We start from the raw sequence: 21,499 nt of genomic DNA, 5'->3' as shown, positions 1-21,499 counted from the left end.
TTCCCTTCCTGAATTTGGCATGCCCATGTAAGTGCAGAGGCTTGTTTAGGTGGTGTAGCAATGCCAGGTCGTCGTCTTGGGTGCTCAGAGCAGCTCACTGTGGTGGGGGTTTGAACCACTGTATATACAAAACACTCAAGCAGAACTGTTGGCATTGAGTCTTTTCCTTGTTTTTAAAGACTGAGAACTTCTTCCAGATGTTGGGAATAATTTCAGATCCGAAATCTGACGGAGATAGCTTTTGACAGCATCAAAGTCACTTGGAAGAAGTGAGTAAGCCCTTGTGAAAGCGTCTTGGGCAGTTGTGGCACATTTTGGCATTGCCAGCAGTCTTGCCTTGAGTTCTGGGCAACTGAGCTGGTGGAGCACAAAGCTGATAGTCATTGCCACTGCCTAGTAAAAAGGGAGAAACAAAGAATTGGCTTTGGAGGGACGTGTCCTCCCTCTGGAGAAGCATGGAGCCCAGACAGCTGGGGAGGAGAGCACAGCTTCTCCATGGCTGTGTTGCAGTGCCTGTCCTTGTTGCCAGGCTGCAGCATGTCTGTGTGATGGCAAAAGGTTGTGGTCCTTTATGGATGTATTTGGGAGAGGAGCCAAATACAGCTGCTGGGGACAGGGATGTAGCTGGGAGCCCTGAGGGCAGGTGGCTCTTGGCTATAATCTGCTAGTAATTGAGAGTACAATCTACCTAAAGCTGGGCTTCTTGGTCTTTTCCTGGTGGTTTCCCCTGGTGCCCACTTATTGATGCTGGCACATAAAGGTCTTTCTTCCCAGTCTTTCTAAAACATTCCTGGTTTTGTATCTTCCTTGGTTAAAAACTAATATGCTAGAGCACCATGTGGCACCTCTTGTTTCTAGGGACAAGCAGTGCAAGCATGATATTTTGGCCATCTGCTCCAAAATTAGGTCTTATGGGACAGTACTTGTGTCTCAAGCATGGAGGTGTGAAAGGCTTCCTGGTCTGAGGGGAGGGACTCTCCATGTATTGTGACACCACAAATAGGCCTTTTCATGTGCATTTTAATTCACAACAGATGAAGCTTTCATTGCTTTGTGATTGAGGAATTTGAGAGCTGAAGGAAGATAACCCCAATGTTTGAAATTAAGAGCTTGGATATTTGCTTATTGCCTTTGCAGTACTTCAGAAAAATTGTCTGTGACTCTTGTAGTAATTTCACCAGATGAGGGATGCAGACTCTAAACTCTGTTTCCCAGCAGATAATCAGGATAGAGTAGGAGTTCCTGCTCAAAAGGGTTCTACTTGGGCACAGTTGAAGTCCTCTCAAAGTGAAGAATACACAGTAAAAACTTAGTAGAACCAGAATAATCTGTATAATTGGACCTGAAAGTAGTCAAATGCCAAAATAACTGACTTCTTTGAGTGTTAGTTCAAAGATTTTCTTTTTAAACTAATATTTGCAGTTCTTACTAAGGAGGCAGCCTGAAGAGAGTTTCTTCCAAGGTAAAGAAATGAAAATTTGAAGTGGTTCTGAAAGTTCCCACTTCCTGTCTGGTGTTCGTGACTGGGTCAGCCTCTGAAGGAGTGTGTTGGATGCTTCCCTGCAAGAGGTGATTTTTTGCTGTTTTCTTCAGCAAAACACTTCCAGAGCCACAGAGGAAGGAGCTGGTGTTTGAACAACACCCTTGTATAAAAATCACAGCAGGATGTGGCTGTTTTTACCATCCTGTGCTTGCTTTGATGGTTGTATGGACCTGGTAGTGACAGTGCAGTGCTTTGCTCAGGTCACTTCTTTGGGGTTTGCCTTTGGGTATTGGAGTTGGGGCACTTGGGATGGTCTTGGTTGGTTTGAAACACCAATGCACTCAAACCATTCTGGTGTTGGAGTGTCTGACACTCATCCCCAGTGGTGCTTTTGGGGGTGTGCAGACACATTCACCACAACAGAGCTGTGGTTACATGGATATTGGTCTTGGACAGTTCCCATTCCCTGTCTGCCTGGATGCAGCCATTTGCTGTAGGGCTGTAGAATGCAAGGAATCAGGGAACTCTCCAGTTAAAAGTGTCTCCTCTCTGCTTTTCTTGCTCAGCCCTCTGACCCCACGAGCAGCTGCTTTGTTCCAGGCGCCAGAAGTGATGGTGTTTGAATTGTTCAAATCTGTCAGCAAAACACGTGGATGTGCATCCACACATCAACATTTCTGTGGTCTGTTTTGTTTGCACATCTAGGTAGAAGTGCATATTTAACTTTGGAAAGAGCTCTGGAGAGTTTTTCAAAATTCTGATGCCCTCTGCAGCTGGTAACTGTGGGCTTGGTGTGTTCTTGTGCAACAAAACACAAATGCAATCAACGTTCCTTTGTCTGGCAGATAGAAATGTGGAGAGGGATTAGGGGAAACCAAGAGGACTCACACGAATAAACTGTCTCCCTTGCAATGAGCTTTCCTGTGTGGGAAGAAAAACTTAAGACTTAGTTAACTCCTAGTTATCTTTATCCTAGTCATCTAGGATTTGAGAAATAGGGAGTGAAAGGAATGGTGTGAAAAAAAGAGTGTGGGAGAGCCATGTCTTGAGGTTGGATTCCAGAGCAGGAGCTTGGAAGTGACAGAGCATTATTAAACAATGTGTATTAAAACTAGGCTGAGCAGCAGCTTTTTAATAAAATGGGAGGAAGAGCAACATTCCAGCTCTTAGTAGCAGCATAATTTTTCTTCTGGGAGCGACAGTGTAAACTAGAAGGTCCTTGGAGTACAGTCTCACCTAGTGTGTGTAGAGGAAAATAACTATAATATAAAATAACAATTCAATAAAAAAATTAACAATTTCTGTACACTATGAAGATCTGATGAAATAATGTGTTGGATGTCTTTGTTTTGATAGTTTGTAATACCTCTGTAATGACTGAAAGGCCATCTGAGCAAATTAAGGTGATGCTCTTTGATTTATACACATTTCAGATATGCATTAGGTTGTTCTGTAATAACCAGTCTCTTTATTTTACTTGATAATATGACATGCTTGAGATGTCCTTCTTTGTATTGTTAATAGAGCTGAAATTGATGCTTGAAAATGTGCACAAGACTATTTCTGGCTGGGATGATAACTTCTAGGAGGGAAGCAATGCAAGGACTTGGAGTTCTCTTTAGGGATGATGGATACTGAAACTCTGGAGGGAGGGTGTTTGGGATCTATGTCACTCTCGTGTGCCATGGTGTAATTCCCTACTCTCCTTTACCAGGGTGTTTCTGCAGGCAGCACTGGGATTTGGAGGAGGCTGGGTGCCAGCCTGTTCAGTGCACTCAATTATTCACCAGTCATTAGTGTAATTATTCCTCTTGCTGCCCTGCACAGCAGTTACAAGGCAGGGCTGATTAGGTGGGTTTTTCCTCTTGCAGAAGCCCAGTGTCTTGATGACAGTAATATTTTAATGGGAGAGGAACAAGGGATATCCTTGTCAGCTAGTGTGCAGTCCATCAAATACAAAATTGCATGTCTAGGTTTCCCATTCCCTACCAAAAGAGAGTAGAGGTGGGGAATCTGCACTTACTTGCTGGTTTGGCTCAACAGCTGTAGAAACAGTTCTGGTAAAATGAATGCAAGTCTGTGTAGAGGCAAGTCTTCAGAGCCCTTAAAGGAGAAAATGGTGAAAACGCTGGAGGTTCCCCATTCTCCCCCACTGCTGTGACTCGTGTTCTGCTATTTCTGTATCAGATCCCACCAGACTATTTTCTCTTAACTCCAGGGAGCTCAGGTAGCTGGTTAAAAATACCTGCAGCAATTAGAGACTGCAGTTAGACTTTGAGGTATATCTTGTTTGGAACAAGAGTGAACAAGTGATTGCTAAACTCCTCATGCCTCCAGAATATGTTTTCTTCAGAGGTGGCTTCTGCAGAGCCCTCAGAGGAAAACATTTTGGGGTATAAACAGGCAAAATTACTTCTTGTAGCGGAAATCCCGGCTTATAAAATAATGTGTTGCCAGGGCTGTGTTTTGTTGGCTGTAAAACTAAGTAAGAATAAATGAGCAGAGTGTGGTAAATAAACTGCAAAGTCATCATTAAAAAATGATCTGAGCTAGAAGAGGCTTGTTGGGGAAAGGATGCTGGCAGGTTTTCCAAGTGCAGATGCAGGTTGTGCCAGCAGAACAAAGTGCTTTTGCAGGTAAAGCTGCTTTTTGCAGGGAAGTGGTACAAGCCACAACCACATCTGCGCTGGGGCTGCTGCCAGTGTCAAGATGCTGCCAAGGATTACATCCCCAAGCCACTGCTGCATTGGCAGTGGTTTCCTGGGCTAAAGAGTTTCTTAAGATGGCTAAAGTTTTTTGTCTTGATTGAGAGTTGTAGACTAAGGCATAGGCATCACCAGAATGGATTTCCTGCATGTTTGTCAGGGTGACATTGAGTGTTTAAAACTTATTTTGCCTGTGATGGGGAGATGAAATCACCCTGAGGAATGTGTTGTTTTGTTTCCTAAAATACTGTGGACTGTGGTGATGCTTCACGACAATGGGAAGACTTCCTTTTTGCCCAAGTGAAGAGGGAATGGATCATAAAAGTGGGTGTTCCTTTGAAGAAGGGACAGAATCAGAAGCAATGAAGGACAGAGACCTGAAGAAAAGTGCCAAGTGCTCGCCTCACTAGGGCCTGAAGGAGAAAGAGAAACTAGAAAAATGTTAAGAATTCTTTTTTTCTCCAAAAATGCTCATGTAAATCACCCCTGGCTAAAAATTCTTGTGTTAAGCCCATTTTTCTCACTAGTCATGCTGTTGATGAGGAAGTTAACACTTGCATGCCACCAGTGACTATGTATCCAAATATTTTTGAGGTAACCTGGCCATTTCCATGAGAGAAGTTATTCATTGGGATGGCTTTTGTTTACTTACCACAGTAGATCTTTAACTTGCAGGGGTTTGTGGGTGCCACCTCATTGTGCTCATGGAAGAAGTTATCATCCCTTACCATTTTCTTTTCCTGTCTATTTGTTGTAAAATGTTAATTATAATGTTCTGAACTGGAAGTCAGGATTCAGGCCGGGCTGCACAGGCATGTTTCTGTGAGATTTTTGGCATAGTGAGTTATTCCCCCAAATACCTGTGTGTCTGAGGACTCTGATTTCTGGGGATAAAGCTCTGTTCATAGGGAGGTTATCCTGTGATTTTCAGGAAGCAGCAGTGGTTGTCTTGAGGTGATACAGAGTTTGGCTGGATTATATCTTCCTGTATTTAACAACTCACGTGTCTTTATGCCCAAGCACCCTGTGATAGGTGTTCTCCAGCAGTGCCCATTAACAAAAGCAGGTGGGAGGGCAGATCATTCAAAACCTGAGACATAGCCAGCAGTGTTTGAAAGACACATTGATGCTGAACGTCCTTGGAGGCTGATCCTCTGCTTGCATGCTGTCTGAAGAGGGGGATCCCCTTAAATCATCATCTGGGAGGACAATTTGAGAGCCCTTTGCTGAGAACTTAAAGAAGTTAACTGAGAAAATAAATTTGTAGTTTTCGTGGCACATGTATGAGACTACAGACAGACATGCCATGGAAATAGGCTGTGGAAAAAATCCACAAGTTATTGGGAATTTACCCTTCCCAGTACAACTGTGATGCTGAGTATTAGAAAAACACCTTCATCCTCCTAGAGTTTGTCTGATTTCTTCTAAACATTTAAAGTATGCCATGGTATCTATTTCTTCAAGTTGCTTCTGATATTTCCTCCACTCATCTGCTCATAGCAGCTTCCTAGCACTGCCCTGGACTGGGTGGTGCCTCTGAATGTGCTTAAAGCAGCAAAAGCAAAGTTCTGTTGTCCTAAAGGTGTGCAAATTCCATGAAATGCTGGGTACTGTTAACTGGGAAATCATTCACTGGCCAGAGCTGAGGTGCCTGTTCCTCATGCTGCATGAGCTGCTGGAAGAAGGAGCCAGCAGAGCCAGCATTTTCCTCCCTGGTGTGGAGGAACATTGCCAATCTCCTACAGATTTATAAATCCCAGGATGTGGATACAGCCCTTTGGGTGCCTCTGGCTCTGGGCTGGGCCCTGGCAGTGCACATAGTGGTGAAAGAGCCGAGTCAATGTACCAATACATATTGGAGCAAGGCAAAACATTTTTTGAGACTCCAGAAGACCAGTACAAAATGATTTAAAGGAAGAAAGCAGATGTGCAGTTCATCTTTCAGCTTTATGCCTTTAACACCCATTTCTGCCTGCAAACAGGACAGTTTCTGGAGCTCACATCAGCAGACCTGTACCTTCCCAGAAATACACAGTTCATTCAGGATTGAGTCCCTGAAGACAGCACATGAAAAATGTGCTTTGGGTTGTTTCCTTTCATCAACTTGATGGGTAGCTGCCCTGACATATGCCACTTCCAGTCTTTCCAACATTGAGTAATAAAAGACCTTAAAAAAAGAAGTGTATTTCTGTCAGGCTCACGTGGTTACACTGAGGACACTTGGTAGTAGGTATTGTCAGTATTCCCACACTTTACTATCAAGATCTGCTATTTGGAAGGCCAGGTGAATACAGCCCCCAGACACTGGGGTGAAGAGGATGAGGGCCTGCCCTTCATAGGTGGTGGGATAATGGTGGAAAAAAGTGGGATCTTTGGCTGTACCTGGCATCAGAGTATACCCCAATATGTTTTACAGTCTTTGGGACAAGAATATTTGGGAGTCTGTTGATATGGGAAGACCCAGCTTTAATGTTCCTCACACATGGCTTTTGGCAGACTGAGACAAACAGATTTCTTGGAAGCAAGTCCCTGTTGTCCAGGTTGTGCCAACTCATCTGCCTGGTGACACGGCGATCCTGTCTATGTTAAAATAAACCAGTTAAAATAAACCCCCTTTACCCAGTCAGTTCCTGTGTCTGGTCACTCCTGCTTCCATCACTGACTCTGGTGGCAAGTCTGGGAGCCAATGCTTGTGTGAGCTTGTGTTGCTGCTGAATAAATATTTTCTGAGCTGGTCTGGTCTTGCCCAGTTACTGCTGTATTTCAGATTAAAATCATAATCCAGGTTGCTGTCACCTCATCTCACAGGCAGAAATAGAGCTGGTGCATAGCTAAACTGTTCTGGGTGTCTAGAGCCTTCCTTGGCCTCTCTGGAATTTTGTGAAGGGGGAGAGATTTCTGACCTGTGCTCTTGGGCCAAGCCATGGTGTTTTGGTACTTACTGTCAGTCACTGCCTTCATTCAGTATAGTTTTTTTCCTGTGGCAAAATGTGCTTTTGCTTTTCTCTTGAAGTAACCCAGTGTATTTTATTCAAGCCAGGCATTAGTGAGTTGTTATACTGGTCTGAGAGAAGAATTGAAACTGTCCCTGTGTGTAGTCTTCTAGAGATTGTATGGAACTGAAAGTATCTAATGGTGTTCTTTCTGCTTTAGGGATGCTTGTGATCTGGAGAAAACCCAAGATTTTGTGTCTGATAGTGCTGGACACATTTGTGATCCATATATGAGATTAGTGTGGTAACTGCGTGGTGGATGAGAATTTCAATAGAATTGGGGTCATGTTGGATAGAAGAGGAAAAATGGAACCTGGAGGTCTGGAAGAGCGGTGGTGTCACAGGGAAGTAGGCTCAGATATGCTTTGTGGGCACTGGTTGTGGGAGTAGTGTTCTGTTGACAAGCAGGGAAGGTGACCGTGCATCGTTTGTGATGGGGACACAGAGGTCTGTTATTGATTTCCTGAATATCCATTTCTATTTCATGGGGTCTCATCCTGTCAGAGCAGCTCTGTGGCACTGGATGTTGACTAAAGGTCTGACTTCAGGGGGAACTTGGTGATTACCAGGGACTTGGAGTATACCTGGATGAACCACAGGCACTTTACATCTGTGGTAGCCAAAACTTGTGGGGTTTTTGCTCTCATCTCGTGCCCAGCCTGGCTGCAGCACTGGGGGCTGTTGCTTCCTCCACAGCGGATGGGGAGATATTATGGAGCTGCTGAAATAGTAAACTGGAAGAATTATATGGAAATGATGCCATCACCTTCTCCTACTCTTTTTAAGGCAAGTCTTTGCAAATCCTTGAGTGGGAGGCATAGGATTGAATAAAGCCGTTGTGCAGCGTACGCTGGCACCCATGTGCTCCCACTCGGTGCTCAGCACAGCAGCTGCAGTTGCTCAGTAGAGAAGCCAGAGCTGGGGCTCGTGTTGTCTACCCAGCTTTGCTGAGCTTTTGTTCATATGTTGGAATTTTTTGTGCTGGGGGACACCAGGAAGAGAGAAATCCTTTGGGTGTTACTGCTGTTGTGGATAGTAAAACATCAGCTCAGGACCTGTGGGTCCTTCCTCTTTAAAGGATGGACTTTATACTCCAGAACTATAGAAAAAGGAAGTAGAAACCAAAGTGTTCTTCAGATTAAATGTATAAAATAAGGGTTAATATCTCTCTGTGTCCTGTCATCAACCCTAGCTGTCCTGCTATGGAAGTGAGCATAGCTGAAATGCTGGAAGAGGCCTTCCCTGGTCGTTTTTAATTTGTGTTGAGTTAGTGGTGGAGCTTCTGCAGTTGTCTGAGAGTAGCAGGGCAAATTCATGCCATCTTCTTTTATTTAGAAGTATTACAGTGCGAATTCAGTTTTTGCATTTCCAAATTTGCTAATTCATCCTGGAATTGTTGCTTTAGTATTTTTTTCTGCTTTTAAAAGCTCTATTAGACAATGGCTCTTCATTGCAGCTCCTAATCATTAACCTGAAAGCTTTCCAAAAGGTTCTGAGAAAATGTAAAGCATCTGACTGCTTCATTTCTGTCTCTTGAACCAATTAACTGAAGTAATAGAGTTTTCGCTGAAGTTGCTTTTTATTATCTTCCCCTGCTAGAAGAATGTCTGTTCATCAGAGCTGGAAACAGTCAGGAAAGTGCATGTGAGTTACTACAAACTGATCATCAGATTAAGCTACCATTTGGTGCCATCACGTAATGGTACTAATTCAGTAACTCTGTAAAACTTAATTTTCAGAATTGGGAGATGATGTGTGAAGGGAAGTTAACGAGATGAAGAAAGATGTAGGGAGCTGAGGAGATGATCGGTGTCAAAGTTGAAGGCTCTGTATGTGTTAATGGGAAGTTATAGTGGGGTGGCAAATGCCAGATGGAGGACGGCAGATGACAGCAGGCACAGGGAGTAGGCTGGCTTCTTGTGGGGTTGTGTAGAAATGGCAGGAAACTGGTACATTTTCAGGTGCTTTAGAGTTCTAACTCGAGTCTTCTGATATGGCTTCAGTAGTATGTAAGATGCCAAGACCATCCTCTCAGTGGGGTACAGAGAATGAGCAGTACTGCTGTTGTTATTATCTCTGAGGGGAAGGTAAGAAGTATCTGAAATCCACCCACGTGTTGTGCTGTCCCTGTGAACCCTGATATGGCCAGTGGAGAGATGTCCATGGTGTGATTCTCTCCCAGACCCCAGGGGATGGCAGAGGGAGAGAGCACGGATGGGTTGGCAGATTGAGTCCTTTAGCTGCTGTCCTCTTCTCGCAGCAGCCCTCTCATGTTCTGGCTGTAATCGAGCCAGGGAATATTAGATTACACGGAAGTTTTCCAGCAGCTTCTCAGAGTGCTCAGTTGGTGGTGGTTAAATCTAGCAAGTTTGAGATCATGTCCTGGAAGTACTCAATGCTTGGATCTCATCTTCTGTGCTGGCTTCCTGGGAATTTTACTAAGCTGTTAGAAATGAGTTTTTGTGCTTGTAAGATTTCCTGTAATTGTCCCCTGGAAGAATGGATGTGAATGGATCTCCACAAATGAAGGTCACTCAGTGCACTTGCAGAACAGTGCAAACCTTTTGCTGACCTTTGTACTGTGATCTGTTTTAGCACGTTAAAAGCTGATTTAAGACACTTTCTAGGTGTATTGTTGTATCTGAAATTATCTGTGTGGAGCTGGGAGAGGTGCAGGTGAAGAGCAGGGGTTGCAAGTGGAGCAGACATCAGGTTATTGCAGAATTTTGGGCTGGTGGCCCTTGGTTATTGTGTGATGAAGCAGCTCTTTGGTGCCTGGTGTTGGTCACAGTTCTCATGGTGGGGTTCCTTCTCCTCTCCCCACTGCCATTAAACATGACCTCTAGGTTATTTATCAGTGCTTCTCCCATGGCACAGTGTGCACAGGACAAACCTTGGAGATGCTGGGCAGCAGAAGTTTCCACTTGGTGCTCTATTGTTGCAAATGATGGGGTTTTGGCTGGTTAAATATTTACAGTGGTGGTGTGACAGCTGACCCCAGGTGCTGCTTCACTGGAGCAGATGTTTGTGCTGCTTGGCTTCAGACTAGCATTAGCTTGTGGTGTGGCTCTTTGCTCCTCCACCAAGCCAAACCCTCAGTCTTGTCAGCTGATGTGAAACCATCGGTTTCCTTGTGCTGGGAAATGTAAACCCAGCCTTGTATCCCCATGGAATACAGCAGTGGACATTGCTGAGGTTGAACCCTCAACAGACTTCTGAGGCTTGGGCAAAGCCAGGGTTTCTGGAGCATCTGCTTGGATTCACAAGTGCAAAGCAATTGTGTAGAAAACCCAACTGGAAGTGGCATCAATTCCTTATTGCTGTAAAAGCCTCTGTTATTGGGATGCAGGTGCTGCAGTTGGGATGAAAATTTCGAAATGCAGAAGCTGCCATGGGTAAAAAACAAAGAATTTATCTATATCATGTCTCCAGGAGAAAGGATTTTGCTGGAGAACTGACCTTAAGTTCTTAAATCGTTTTTATTTGCAGTAAATGCTGAAACTGAACCAGGAACTGATTCCCAGCATGTGAGGAGAAACTGAACTGTAAAATGTGCTTTTCTTTGTAATAACATCAAGAATTAACCATGCAGCTCGTCTTGATGGATGGAAACATGAATGGATCAAGTGCTCCCAACTGTCATTCAGCAAATTGTGCTGCTTGGAAATTCTGATTCAAGCTAATGTTCTAATAGTATTTAATTTATAATTCATTTCTGCGTTTAAGTGCATCCAGATTCTTCCTTCCGACTCATACTTTCCTATTTTGACAGCAAAAAGAATTCTAACTCTTATCACTGATGAAACTTCCAGTTGAATTAAATTCTATTAAATTAAGGAGTTGTATTTGAATTAATAATGCTTCTTTGGTGAAGTCCAGACCTTTGTAGGGCTTTCTATTGCTGTATCTCCTGCTTGCATTGGTGTGCTGGAGCATGGCAACATAGATAAGGACAGTAAATGTAAATACCTCCAGTGAAAAGCTGTGGTGGAGTGGAATTTGTTTGAAGCATATGTGGGACTTGGTTGCTTTGTTAGCGCCAAAAAAAAAAAAAAAAATTCCCTGCTGATGGACTGAGGGTGTTTCTCTGGGCAGAGCTTTATATGGAATGTTTTGTTAGGAAATCTTTTGAAGTGCCCGGAGAATTTCAACAAAATGGCTGCTTTCCTCGTGTTTGTTCCTATCTGGATATCAACAGGCTTGCTGCCCTCTGCTCCAGGCAATCGGCCTCGGCTCCGACATGTAAAATTTAATAGGAGGCTGCTGTAAGTGAGATCTGCTGTTTCAGCTTTCATCAGACCACGTTTGGAGGAGAGCGTGTTGGCTGTTCCCTTGCTCTCTATCCATCCCTGGCTGCTTTCTGTAGGAAAATTCAGCTTTGTGAACAGAAAACAGCCTGAGTAGGAGCGTGCTCTTGCAGCCTTGGGAGTAATCCTGTCTGAGCGGCAGCGGAGCCTGTTCATAACTAATCTGTGTGGTGTCAGTCGTAGGAAATAATCCTGGGTGCCAACCGAGGAGGCAGAACAGAGCTCTGACTTTCCAGTGCAGTGGAACCCAGTATTGGGACATTCCATTAATTTTTACAGCATGAGTGTCCAGAGTGATGGCTAAGGGTTGGTGGAAAGCTGGAGTAGAACTGGTGTTGAAATAGCACATTTTGGTGGTGTTTTAACCCTGTGTGCCTGAGGTACAGGACACAGCTCTCACTGGCGTGGATGCTGTCATTGACTCCTCCAGCACTGCTCTGGAATAACTGTGAGGGACATGTGTGCATTCCATGATGGTGTGCCTGGTCTTAGACTGGAACAATCCTTCATGTCAGAACTTTTGGCCTTTGTATTTTACTCTGATTTGCCCCTTAGTTGCCTCCCTCACAGTCTTCTGTGCTCCCTGTGCACCTCCAGCCCAGATTGTATCCCTGTCCAGGGGTGAGCAAGGGCAGGGCTGTGTTAATTCTTGCCTTCTGTATCTGGGAAACAGCCAGGGGAGGTTTGAACGCTACATCTGGGATGTGGCAGGCAGTGAAAGCAGGCAGCCCAGCTATTTCTGGTGGGAGCTTGTCATGCTGCTGGCGTTTCCTTTCTTTTTTAAATGTTCAACCAACAGCGCTGGAGGAAGCTGGAGCCTAGCAAGCCAGGAGAAGGTACACAGAGTCAACAATATAATCCTAAATAATGTCCAGTTTAGTACCCTGACCTCACAGTGCTGGGATACCTGGGGGCTCTGACCTAGGGAATCTTTTGGAAAGCTGCAATACCTGTGTGTTGGGAAAATGGAGAAGCCACAGATGAAACCCTCTTGTCCTTCCCACCCACATGGCCTTTGGGGAGTGATGTTTGCTGGATCAGCCTTGTTCTACTTAATAATCACTGCAGACTGTTGGAGTTTCTTCTCAATGTACCATGATTTTTCCCTCAGTGCAGGGGAACCCTTCTGTCTTTTTAAAAGTCAGCCAGAGACCACTACCTCACTGCCTCTTAGCCTATTAAGTGATTAACAGGTATTCCCAGAAACCTTAATGAGTGGCCAAGTGGGCTGCTGTGATAGAAGGTAGCGCAAGACTTTGGGCTGATTTTAATTAAAGCTCTCTCAATGCCTTTGCTTGAGAAATAAAGAAAATTGTGTTTCTCTGTACATCTGGCAGATTTCTGGGCCGAGTGAAGACTTCTTATGTTGAAGGGCTGTGTGCTTTGCTGTCTGAAATTCATAACTGGAGAATTACGGGGGCTGGTATCATAACCAAGATAATCTAGAGATAAGATTGGTTTATTTACTAAGGTATTTTCATCTTTGATTAAATTGCTCCAGGAATTGTGTCTAAGTGAGCTTTTAAGAGCTCCTTTAAAGTACTCCTACATAGTACAGAGTTGCAGAAAAGGTTGTTGTGGTGTTCCAAATACAAAATAACCTGGAAAGATCAGAAACTAAACCGCAAAAGAGACTGCTGGATGAGCCTTTGGGTGAAGGAGACCCTGGAATTCCCATAGAGCTTTTTGTTGCAGGACTGACTTGAAAGAGTTGAGCTGCTTGCTCCCCTCTGCGGGGCTGGATGAGGGAGGGATGCTGTTGGAGAGCTGGTGACATGTGGTTGTCATCCAGGCACCTCGTGTTGCTGCAGGGAAGAGCTTGGATCCCTGTCACCTGGGAGACTGGTTCAGATATGGACCAGAACCACACTGTCACCATGCAGTGTTAAGCAATACCCATTTCTGGTATCTCCTGCCCCATACTGTGTAGATCTGCTGTCCCAGCTGTTTATGGAGTTCCACAGGGACTGCATCAGGGATCTAATCAAACCTTTTATAGCTGCTTTGGTTCACATGGGCTTTCTAAGCTGGAAAAAAATCTTAGTTTGGCTTTAAACAATCTGTGCTGGCATTAATAAGAGTCAGAACACACTGTAGAAGAAGAGGAGTGTCACTTTTTATAGGATAAACCACAAGACTGGTTCTTTGTGCTTATTACATTGTCACTCGAGGGCTTTATTTCAGTGAAGGTTTTGTTGGTGTTGGTGAAAGAGGCTGTCCTGCTTTCCCCTTGTGCTAATGCAGTTGTTTGTGTGGTAAGGCAATCAAAACAGATTGAAGAACTGATTCCATGAAAAAAACAACCTAAAGGAAAAGAGATCAGTTTCAGAGCCATTATTTGCAGCATAAAATGGCTGTAGTGGTATGGGCTGGTGAGGGCAGGAGATGCAGGGATGGAGTAGGATTGCTGCTGTGGGTGAAGGCATTGGCTTTTGGCAGCATCGGGTTGTGGCTGTAGCTCCAGGGCTCAGGAAATCACATTGCTGGTTTATGTCCTACTTTTCAACAGCTTCAGAGCTCCATTGAACGTTGGCCCTGAGGCAAACTTCCATTTTGGTGTCAAATGGCAAAGTACACACAGCCGATCTCGGGGCCCTGCTCCTGGTCTCCTTTGCACGTAAATGATCCTAAAACTGAGCCTGGAGAGTGGATTTGGAGGGATAAAACGTTGGTTCTGGGGTGGAACAGAAGCCATATGGTCTGGTGTGTTTCTCATATAATCAAACTCTTGGCTGATGATTCAGATTTAGTTGGAATAAAAACTTGTACACAAGTGAAAATCAGCTCTTATGTTCCATCTTCCTTCTGACCTTTCTAGACTGTATTTCTTCTTTCTTAGCTGCCCATGAGTTTCTTTCTGGATTTCATGGTACTTCAGAACTTCTGAGGTCTTCCAAGGACTTTGTCATCTTACACTGGCAGCTAGTTGTGTTCTGGGACAGTTTTCAGCCCAAGTGTTTTGATGGTCAGGGCTGGATTATTCTTGCTCTGCAAGAAGTGTGGTGATTGCGGCAAAAATGGGTATGATGGGTAGAAATCAGCCCTTCCTGCATTTTACAGACATCCTGGAATTGCATTGTGTGGGCATGCTGGATGTGGAGATGTTGGCACTGTGGTAGGTGTAATTAGTCTGGTCCTTAAATCTTCAACCAAATTCTCATTTTATACAGGTGCTTAGATTTATAGAGTTGGGTTTTTTTTTCCTTTTAAATTTGTCAAATCTTTCTGTCAAGTCCAGCTATTTCGCAGTCCACGCCAGTAAACATGTATTATCTGAACACCCTGATTTTCCCTTTGCCTATTCAAAGCTCTGCTTGGTGTTCTCACTCTGGCTTGGTTACTCAATTATTGTTTTTCTCTTCTTTCTCCAGAATCCAGCGACTATCACTCGAATACTGCTTAGCCATTTCAACTGGGATAAGGAGAAGCTGATGGAGAGGTAAGCAGCTGCAGAGCTGGAAAAAATATTTGTTCCTGGATCAAATGAGGATGGATAAATGCACTGTGTGTGGCAGGAGAATCTTTTGTGTTAAATGTTCCCCCTTTCCCAGCTCTCGTGACTCAGTGTTTTAGTATTATTGATGCCTGATTAGACTTAAAAGTTGTGGAAGTTAAGTTGCCTGTTGGGAAGAGGGATTTCTAGTTTGAACATGTACAGGCTTTGGACAGGCTTTGGGAATAAGCAAGCAGGAACAGGTTCTTGTTATCTAGCAACTGTTTTGGATTTGGGTTTAGCTGCTCATGCCTGTCATGCTGGCATGTGTATTCCTGACATGTTTATTTGCTGCTCTGGCCAAGGCTAAATTGTTCCTGACTGATAATGGTCCTGCCTTGTCTTCAGCTCCACAGCTCCAGGTTTTCTTCAGCATGTGTAAATAATGGCTTGAATTTTGCCTCTCCCTCCCGCTGACAGCAGAGTGGTTTATGGTTATTTCCTATCTTTGGTTCCCAGCTCTTGGAATGTTGCTTGGTAAAGGTACTTCTCAGTTTGTTGTTACACAGTAGAGACCAAATCCAGCTGCAATTGGTTCATTCCAATGCCACTGTTGGTGTTAAAGAGAGTTGAGGGAACCGGAGAATTTAAATTACTTTAGAAATTGGGAGGAGAATTAATCTGGACCAAAATGAGCAGTAAAAGCTGTACAGGGATTGGTTGTGGTGTCTGCTGGACTGACTTGCTGTGAAGTGACCAAAGGGTGGGTGTGGAGGGCCTGGTAGGATCATTAGTTTGACTTTTCCTTTAATTACCATTTCCTTTGCCTGATAATCAGGGTATGGGAAGATGAGATGTGCTTGGTAAACCAGGAGCAGTTGTTGGTGCTCCTATGAATTGATAAATGTCCCTTCACTGACCCTGGGGCTGAGCCCCTGTAGTTTGGTACTCTGTCACCCAGGGAAAGAGGAGCAAAGGTTTTCACACTGTTAGTAATTATTTTGTAGTATAAATATTTCTGCTATCCTTGGCTAATGGATTTAGGACATCTTTAGTGCCCTTAGTGTAATATTTTTGGTTAGTGATGATGCTCAGGTATCTCTTATGTTTTGTTTAACCTAGATTTTTTTTCTGATGTGATTGTATTTTTTTTTTTACAGCTTTCTAGTCCTTATTTTTCTGAGATTGACCTCTTTTAGTAAATGTTGGAAGTCTGAAAGCTTTGTGTTACAAATATATCCACTACTTAACTCTGACTACAGCTGTTAAGAATTCTGATTTAATACCTGCTCTGCAACATGTCTGCTTACTTGGTATTTGAGTTTCTTGGGCTGGTTCTCATGGTTGGGGTAAAGTTCACTCTCCTTGGCTGGGAGATACCTCTACACAAGTGCACTGAAAAGCCATCCCTTTGTACAGTAGGTTTTGTCCCTTGTGGTTGAAAGCTTGTTTGGGGCTGCCATCAATTTAAAAATAAAAAAATGGGCTGTGGTTTTGGTTTTTTGTTTTTTTTCTCAAGGGAGGTGCCAGCCGGGTGAAGGTGAGGTATTATTGTTAAGGCTTTTACAGTTTAAGTACATGTTATATTTACAAATCCACGGGTAAACATATTCATTAAATACTTAACTCAGCAGGATTACCCCTGTGAGTAATAGAATACATAACTTGCTTAGGCAGACCTGTTGCACACTGGTCCAGTTTTGGTGCTTATTGATGTCCTGTTGTGTTAAAAAAACACCAAAACAGGATCTCTCCAGTGCCTGGTGCTGCCTTCTGAAACTTCTGCACCAAATAATCATGAAATCTTCTAGAGTGCTGAGCTGTGTTAAAGTAGGAGTAGGAAGCTGAGAGCAGGCTCTTGGTGTTCAGGAGGGTTTGGTCATTGCTGTGGTGATAGGTGAGGATTAAGGGGGAAAAAAACCCCCAAAATACACATTTTGCTTGAAAGTTCTTGTTTGATGGGGTGTGTATTTGCAGTTGCTAATCAGTGCCTCTTTTCTCTTGGTCATGGTGATTCAGCACGACCTCCCAGCAGCCTTATCAGACCTGGCCTGGAGGAAAGCACTTCAACCAAGTGGCTCCTCTTTTTTTGATAAGTGGGGAGGTCTGAGCTTGTGACATGAAAATTTGTTTCCCACTTTTTTTTAGCGTTGTTATGCCTGTTTTTAATGAGCAGGTTGTTACTGTCTGTGCCAGCTTTGTCGTGGAGTAATTACACAGTGGTGTTCAGAGGGCAGATGTACTACAGATATTTATTCTACTTACAGTAAAGTAATAACAGCCACAATTAAAAAACTGCCCTGTCCCACTGGTGAAACTCTAATTGTTTGTCAAAAGCAAAATTGGGGGTTTGGGGTGGATTTGTTTGTAGGATGGAAGTGGTGAGTGGAGGAAATATTAGTTCAGCCTCTGATATGCTGCGTTTAGGAAAATAAAGATGTCAAATATTATTTTCCTGGGTCTTGCAAGCTTGATTCATAGGGATAGGAGAGCACTGGGTACAAAATGACCGCATCACCTCAGAACCAAGTGAAGAAAGTGCTTTAACTTGAACCTTATTACCTTCCAATTTTAAAATTACCTTCTAATTTTGCCATGGCTGATGATGTCCTCTCCTAAGGGGAGTTTGGGGAGGAACCTCTGTGTGATGAAAAGGTTAAAATGCAGCTCTCCTGCTTTGTGTGCCTTCCCCTGGCCATTTTGTTAAGAGAAAAGTGTCTCAGCATGTCCCCAAGGCCTGATTTAATCCCTGGAGGCACAGCCAGAGATACAGCAGTCCCTTGTAGCTGCTTATCTTGGTGGCCACATGTCCCTGTTCCCTCTGAGCAGAGGAGGGAGGTCAGGAATGCCCAGATTGTCTCTTCTCCAGAACCTGGCTGCCTGCTTTCCTTGGAACAAGTAAATACTTTACACTCCTCAGCAGAGGCTGAACAGGTGAAAAATGGTGCATGGCAGGAGTTTTGATGTGGAGATATCTTTTATTGTGAGTATTTTCATGCACTGACACTCACAAATGCTCTTCCATGGAAGTAAATATCCCAAAGTGTGTACTAGAAGCAATTTTTTTTTCAGTGAAAAGGCTTTTTATCTTTGATACTCCCATGGGTAGGATTTGATTATGTCTGGAAAATGGCGATTAGGCAGTTACAAACAGCAGGAGGGAATTTTGAGGAGATAAAGGAGCTGACAGCTTGATCTCTCTGCCAAAAAGACTTGGTGTTGTTATAGGTTTGGTCTTGGTAAGTAGAAACACTTGAAAGTAGTGGACAAACATTGGTTTGTCCGTTCATTTTAAAATAGCAGAAAACCCCCCAACTTTGTGATGAAGCAAATGAATTTTGAAGAATTGATAGAGGAAATTCTCATGCACCAGAAGTGCTGGAATTACTCAATATCTGCATTGTGAAAGGAAAGGAAGGCAGAGTACTTAAAGGGCTGTTGAAGGTGCTGTGCTCCTCCCTAGGATGAAAATAAGGATGGAGGTACCAAAAACCAGCCCTTTAATAGAGAATATTTGAGGAAAAATCAGAATTCTTGGAGTTGTAAAGGAAGTGAGGAGGAATTCTAACATGGGCAGATCTGGAGAAATGTAACCATCTTTTGCAATGCATTTGGTGAGATTTGGAGGAGAAATCTTAAGTGAAATTGTATGAGAACAGGGTCAGATCTGGACTGGGATTACATATGTTTTGGCTTCCTTGGATTCAAGGAGGATGAATGGGAATGGCAATTGGTGGTGGAGAAGGTTTGCTGGCCAGGGAGGTCGCTGAATGTCACATGGAGCTCACCTGCTGTGGGAGGGAAGGGTGTTAGAGCTGCTGCCTGGGGATCCTTTGACCAAGAACATGGGAAGGGCACAGGGAGATCTGCCTACATGGATGGTCTGTGGTGATGCTGCAACAAGTGGGAAAAAGGGATGGTAATTGGAATTAGGTGCTGTTCCTAACCTTTGAAGGAACTGCAAGAGTCTTCTGGCTGAGCCCTTGGCATGTTTGCCTGAGGAGTGATGGAGCAGTTAGAGAGCTGTTGGACTTTGGAGTATCCATTGGAACTGTGTGTTTTCAGGGAGACCCACATTTTCCTCTGCATTTTCTGGAGTTCTTACGGCCCAGTGGCAGCATGAGTATGAGTCTGAGAGACATACCTAAAAATAAATGTGGAAATTATTTACTCAGAAAATGCATAAAAAGAAAACAGCATGGAGAAGCAGGAATACTATCCATAGGTATTTAAAGGGGATAGGTAATTCCAAGTGAAAATGTCAAATTTCTGGTGTGGATATTCACCCTTAAAATCAGTCCACCACTACAAAAACCTCTGGTATTTCCATAAGCTTTTAGCTGGTCATGAGTATCAGGGTTCAAGTTGCATCATAGCATTTGTATACAAAACTATTTTCCTTGCAAACTTCACACCCAGCTGTGTGTCTGCTCTCCTCAGAGCATGTCCTGTGCTGTTCCTGCTGCCTCTGAGAGAGCAGTTGGAAGGCTGGAAAACTTTCATGGGCTTAATATTTATCCATGATTCTTAATAAACAAATACTGCCTACAATGGGACTGCAATGAATTCACTTACTGAAATTTTCTAAATATATAATTTTATATTCTTTGATTTAAATTTAACATACAAATTTCTAAATAAAATCCTCTAAGTAAACAAAAAAACTTGGTTGAGTAAAGTCCTGAGCTAACATTGAAGAACAGTGGCAAAGCCTTGTAGATGCTGTGATGCCAGAATTCACCACTTCCTTCCAGATTCAGTATCTTGAAATTTAAGATCTAAAATACACAAACTGCATTGAGAAGCATATGAAACAGCAGGAAAATTGATACTTTTTCAATTATAAATCAAGCCTTGTTGGTAGGTAGAGTTGTAATGGAGCGGGGGAATGACTGACTGGGTTTGGCTGGGGGATGTGTGCATGTGATGGGGCTGGTTAATTGTCTGGTTTAATTAGTTCTTTGCAGCTGCTGCAGGCTGGAGAAAGGTGTGTGAAGGATTCTGGGAAGAGGCTGAGCTTTCTGATAATGATTTTCTCCAGTTTGGTCCTCCTCTCCAAGGAAGAGCTTTTTATAAGCCTTTAAAGCAAACCAATATTGTTTTCCTTAAGGGAATAGAAAATAGGAAGTGATCGTTTTTCACACCCCAAGCAATTTTGCATCCTCCTTTCTGATAGGTACCTGATCTTTGGAAGCATTGCAAACCTGGAACTTTATTTTTTAGGAAGTTATTAAATTACCTCAGGTTGAAGAGAAAAGATGCTGAAGTGGCTAATGATCAGAATATTAGGAAAAATGGAAGGCTTCAGTTGAAAATAATTGAGCTTGAAGGCATCAAACCTGTGCTTTAGGAAGGTGTTTCAATGCCTGAACTGTGAACTCAGGTGTTCTTGCTCTAGTTTCCTGTCCTGGAATTCTAATGCAAAGCAATTGGGAGAGTCACAAATTACTTGAAATGCATCTGAAGAATTGAAGGTGCCTGAATTTCAGGAGTGTATAATTCAAGTGAGAGTCTCTGAAATTATGCAGTTGTCTAATATCCACATCTGTGTTGTGTTAAGAGAAGAGTTTGTTGGAAGTAGTGGGTGTGTGAGTTTTGAAATACAAACAGCATCTTTGTACACTTAACTGCTACATAGAATGGAAAAATGATTTAGAAGGTGGTTAAATTTTCATTCTGTCCTGTGTTGTGCAGGTACTTTGATGGCAATTTGGAGAAGCTCTTTGCAGAGTGTCATGTAATTAATCCAAGTAAAAAGTCGCGAACGCGCCAGATGAACACCAGATCATCAGCCCAGGACATGTCCTGTCAGATCTGCTATCTGAACTACCCAAACTCGGTGAGTACCCAGTGGCCTCGGTGCTACCTGAGCAGCAACTGCCCAAATTTCCAGCCTGAAACTTCACATTTTCCTGCACAGCATCTCTGAGGGTGTGGGGGCCTGGGCAGTGGTGTGGTAAAGTTCAGGAAAAAGCAGGCAGGTGATGTTTGCAAAGGTCTGATACCAAGTGAGAGTTACAGATAAAGGATACGTGAAATTCAAAATCTGTGAAAAGCATGAGGGGCAAAGGGATTTACTTAAATAGAAAGACAAGGTAGGAAATATCTTTTAAAAGCAAAATAGTCAAACTAGGAAGTCTAGAAAAAAGTAGTGGAAGTAAAATGTGGATGTCTTTGAATCTTTATTATATTGGACAATGTCCTCTTGGTCAGACATGAGAGTGTGTTACCCAGTGCTTGCTGGTGCTCTGCATCAATGCCCTGGGTGATAGTGCTACTTTTTTTGTCACTGTTGACCAAACTGAAGCATTCCCATACACTGCCAAGAGGTCTAGGCTCTGCTGGGGTTTCCAGGGGCAGGAAATACTGTTAGGAGACCTGGGAGAAAAGCGAGGTGAGTGGAAAAGCTCAAATAGGAGAGTTCATCAAAAGGCAAAGTGCTGATAGTAAGGAATTCTTCTTTTATTGGAACTTGCTCTTTGTGGTGGAGCTGCCCCTCCAGAACATCCTAAAACATGTGCTGGGTCTTTCCAGGCAAAGCTGCTCTGACACAAGGCTTTGCTCTTGCTCTGGGTGTG

At 43.4% G+C, this 21,499-nt stretch overlaps 1 protein-coding gene across 1 annotated transcript in view; it reads left to right on the top strand.

The window, feature by feature from the left end:
* The window catches only part of ARIH1 (ariadne RBR E3 ubiquitin protein ligase 1), a 49,920-nt gene that overhangs the window by 6,953 nt on the left and 21,468 nt on the right, over positions 1–21,499 (top strand). Inside the window, exons 2-3 of the mRNA XM_030281578.4 lie at positions 14,860–14,927; positions 20,616–20,760. Coding sequence (XP_030137438.1) covers positions 14,860–14,927; positions 20,616–20,760 — 213 coding nt within the window. The remainder of the gene's footprint in view (positions 1–14,859; positions 14,928–20,615; positions 20,761–21,499) is intronic.

Source organism: Taeniopygia guttata, chromosome 10 (genome assembly GCF_048771995.1).
Source record: "Taeniopygia guttata chromosome 10, bTaeGut7.mat, whole genome shotgun sequence".
Taxonomy (NCBI): Eukaryota; Metazoa; Chordata; class Aves; order Passeriformes; family Estrildidae; genus Taeniopygia; species Taeniopygia guttata.
The sequence above is the reverse complement of the archived record's forward strand: the minus strand, read 5'-3'. Positions and strand labels throughout refer to the sequence as shown.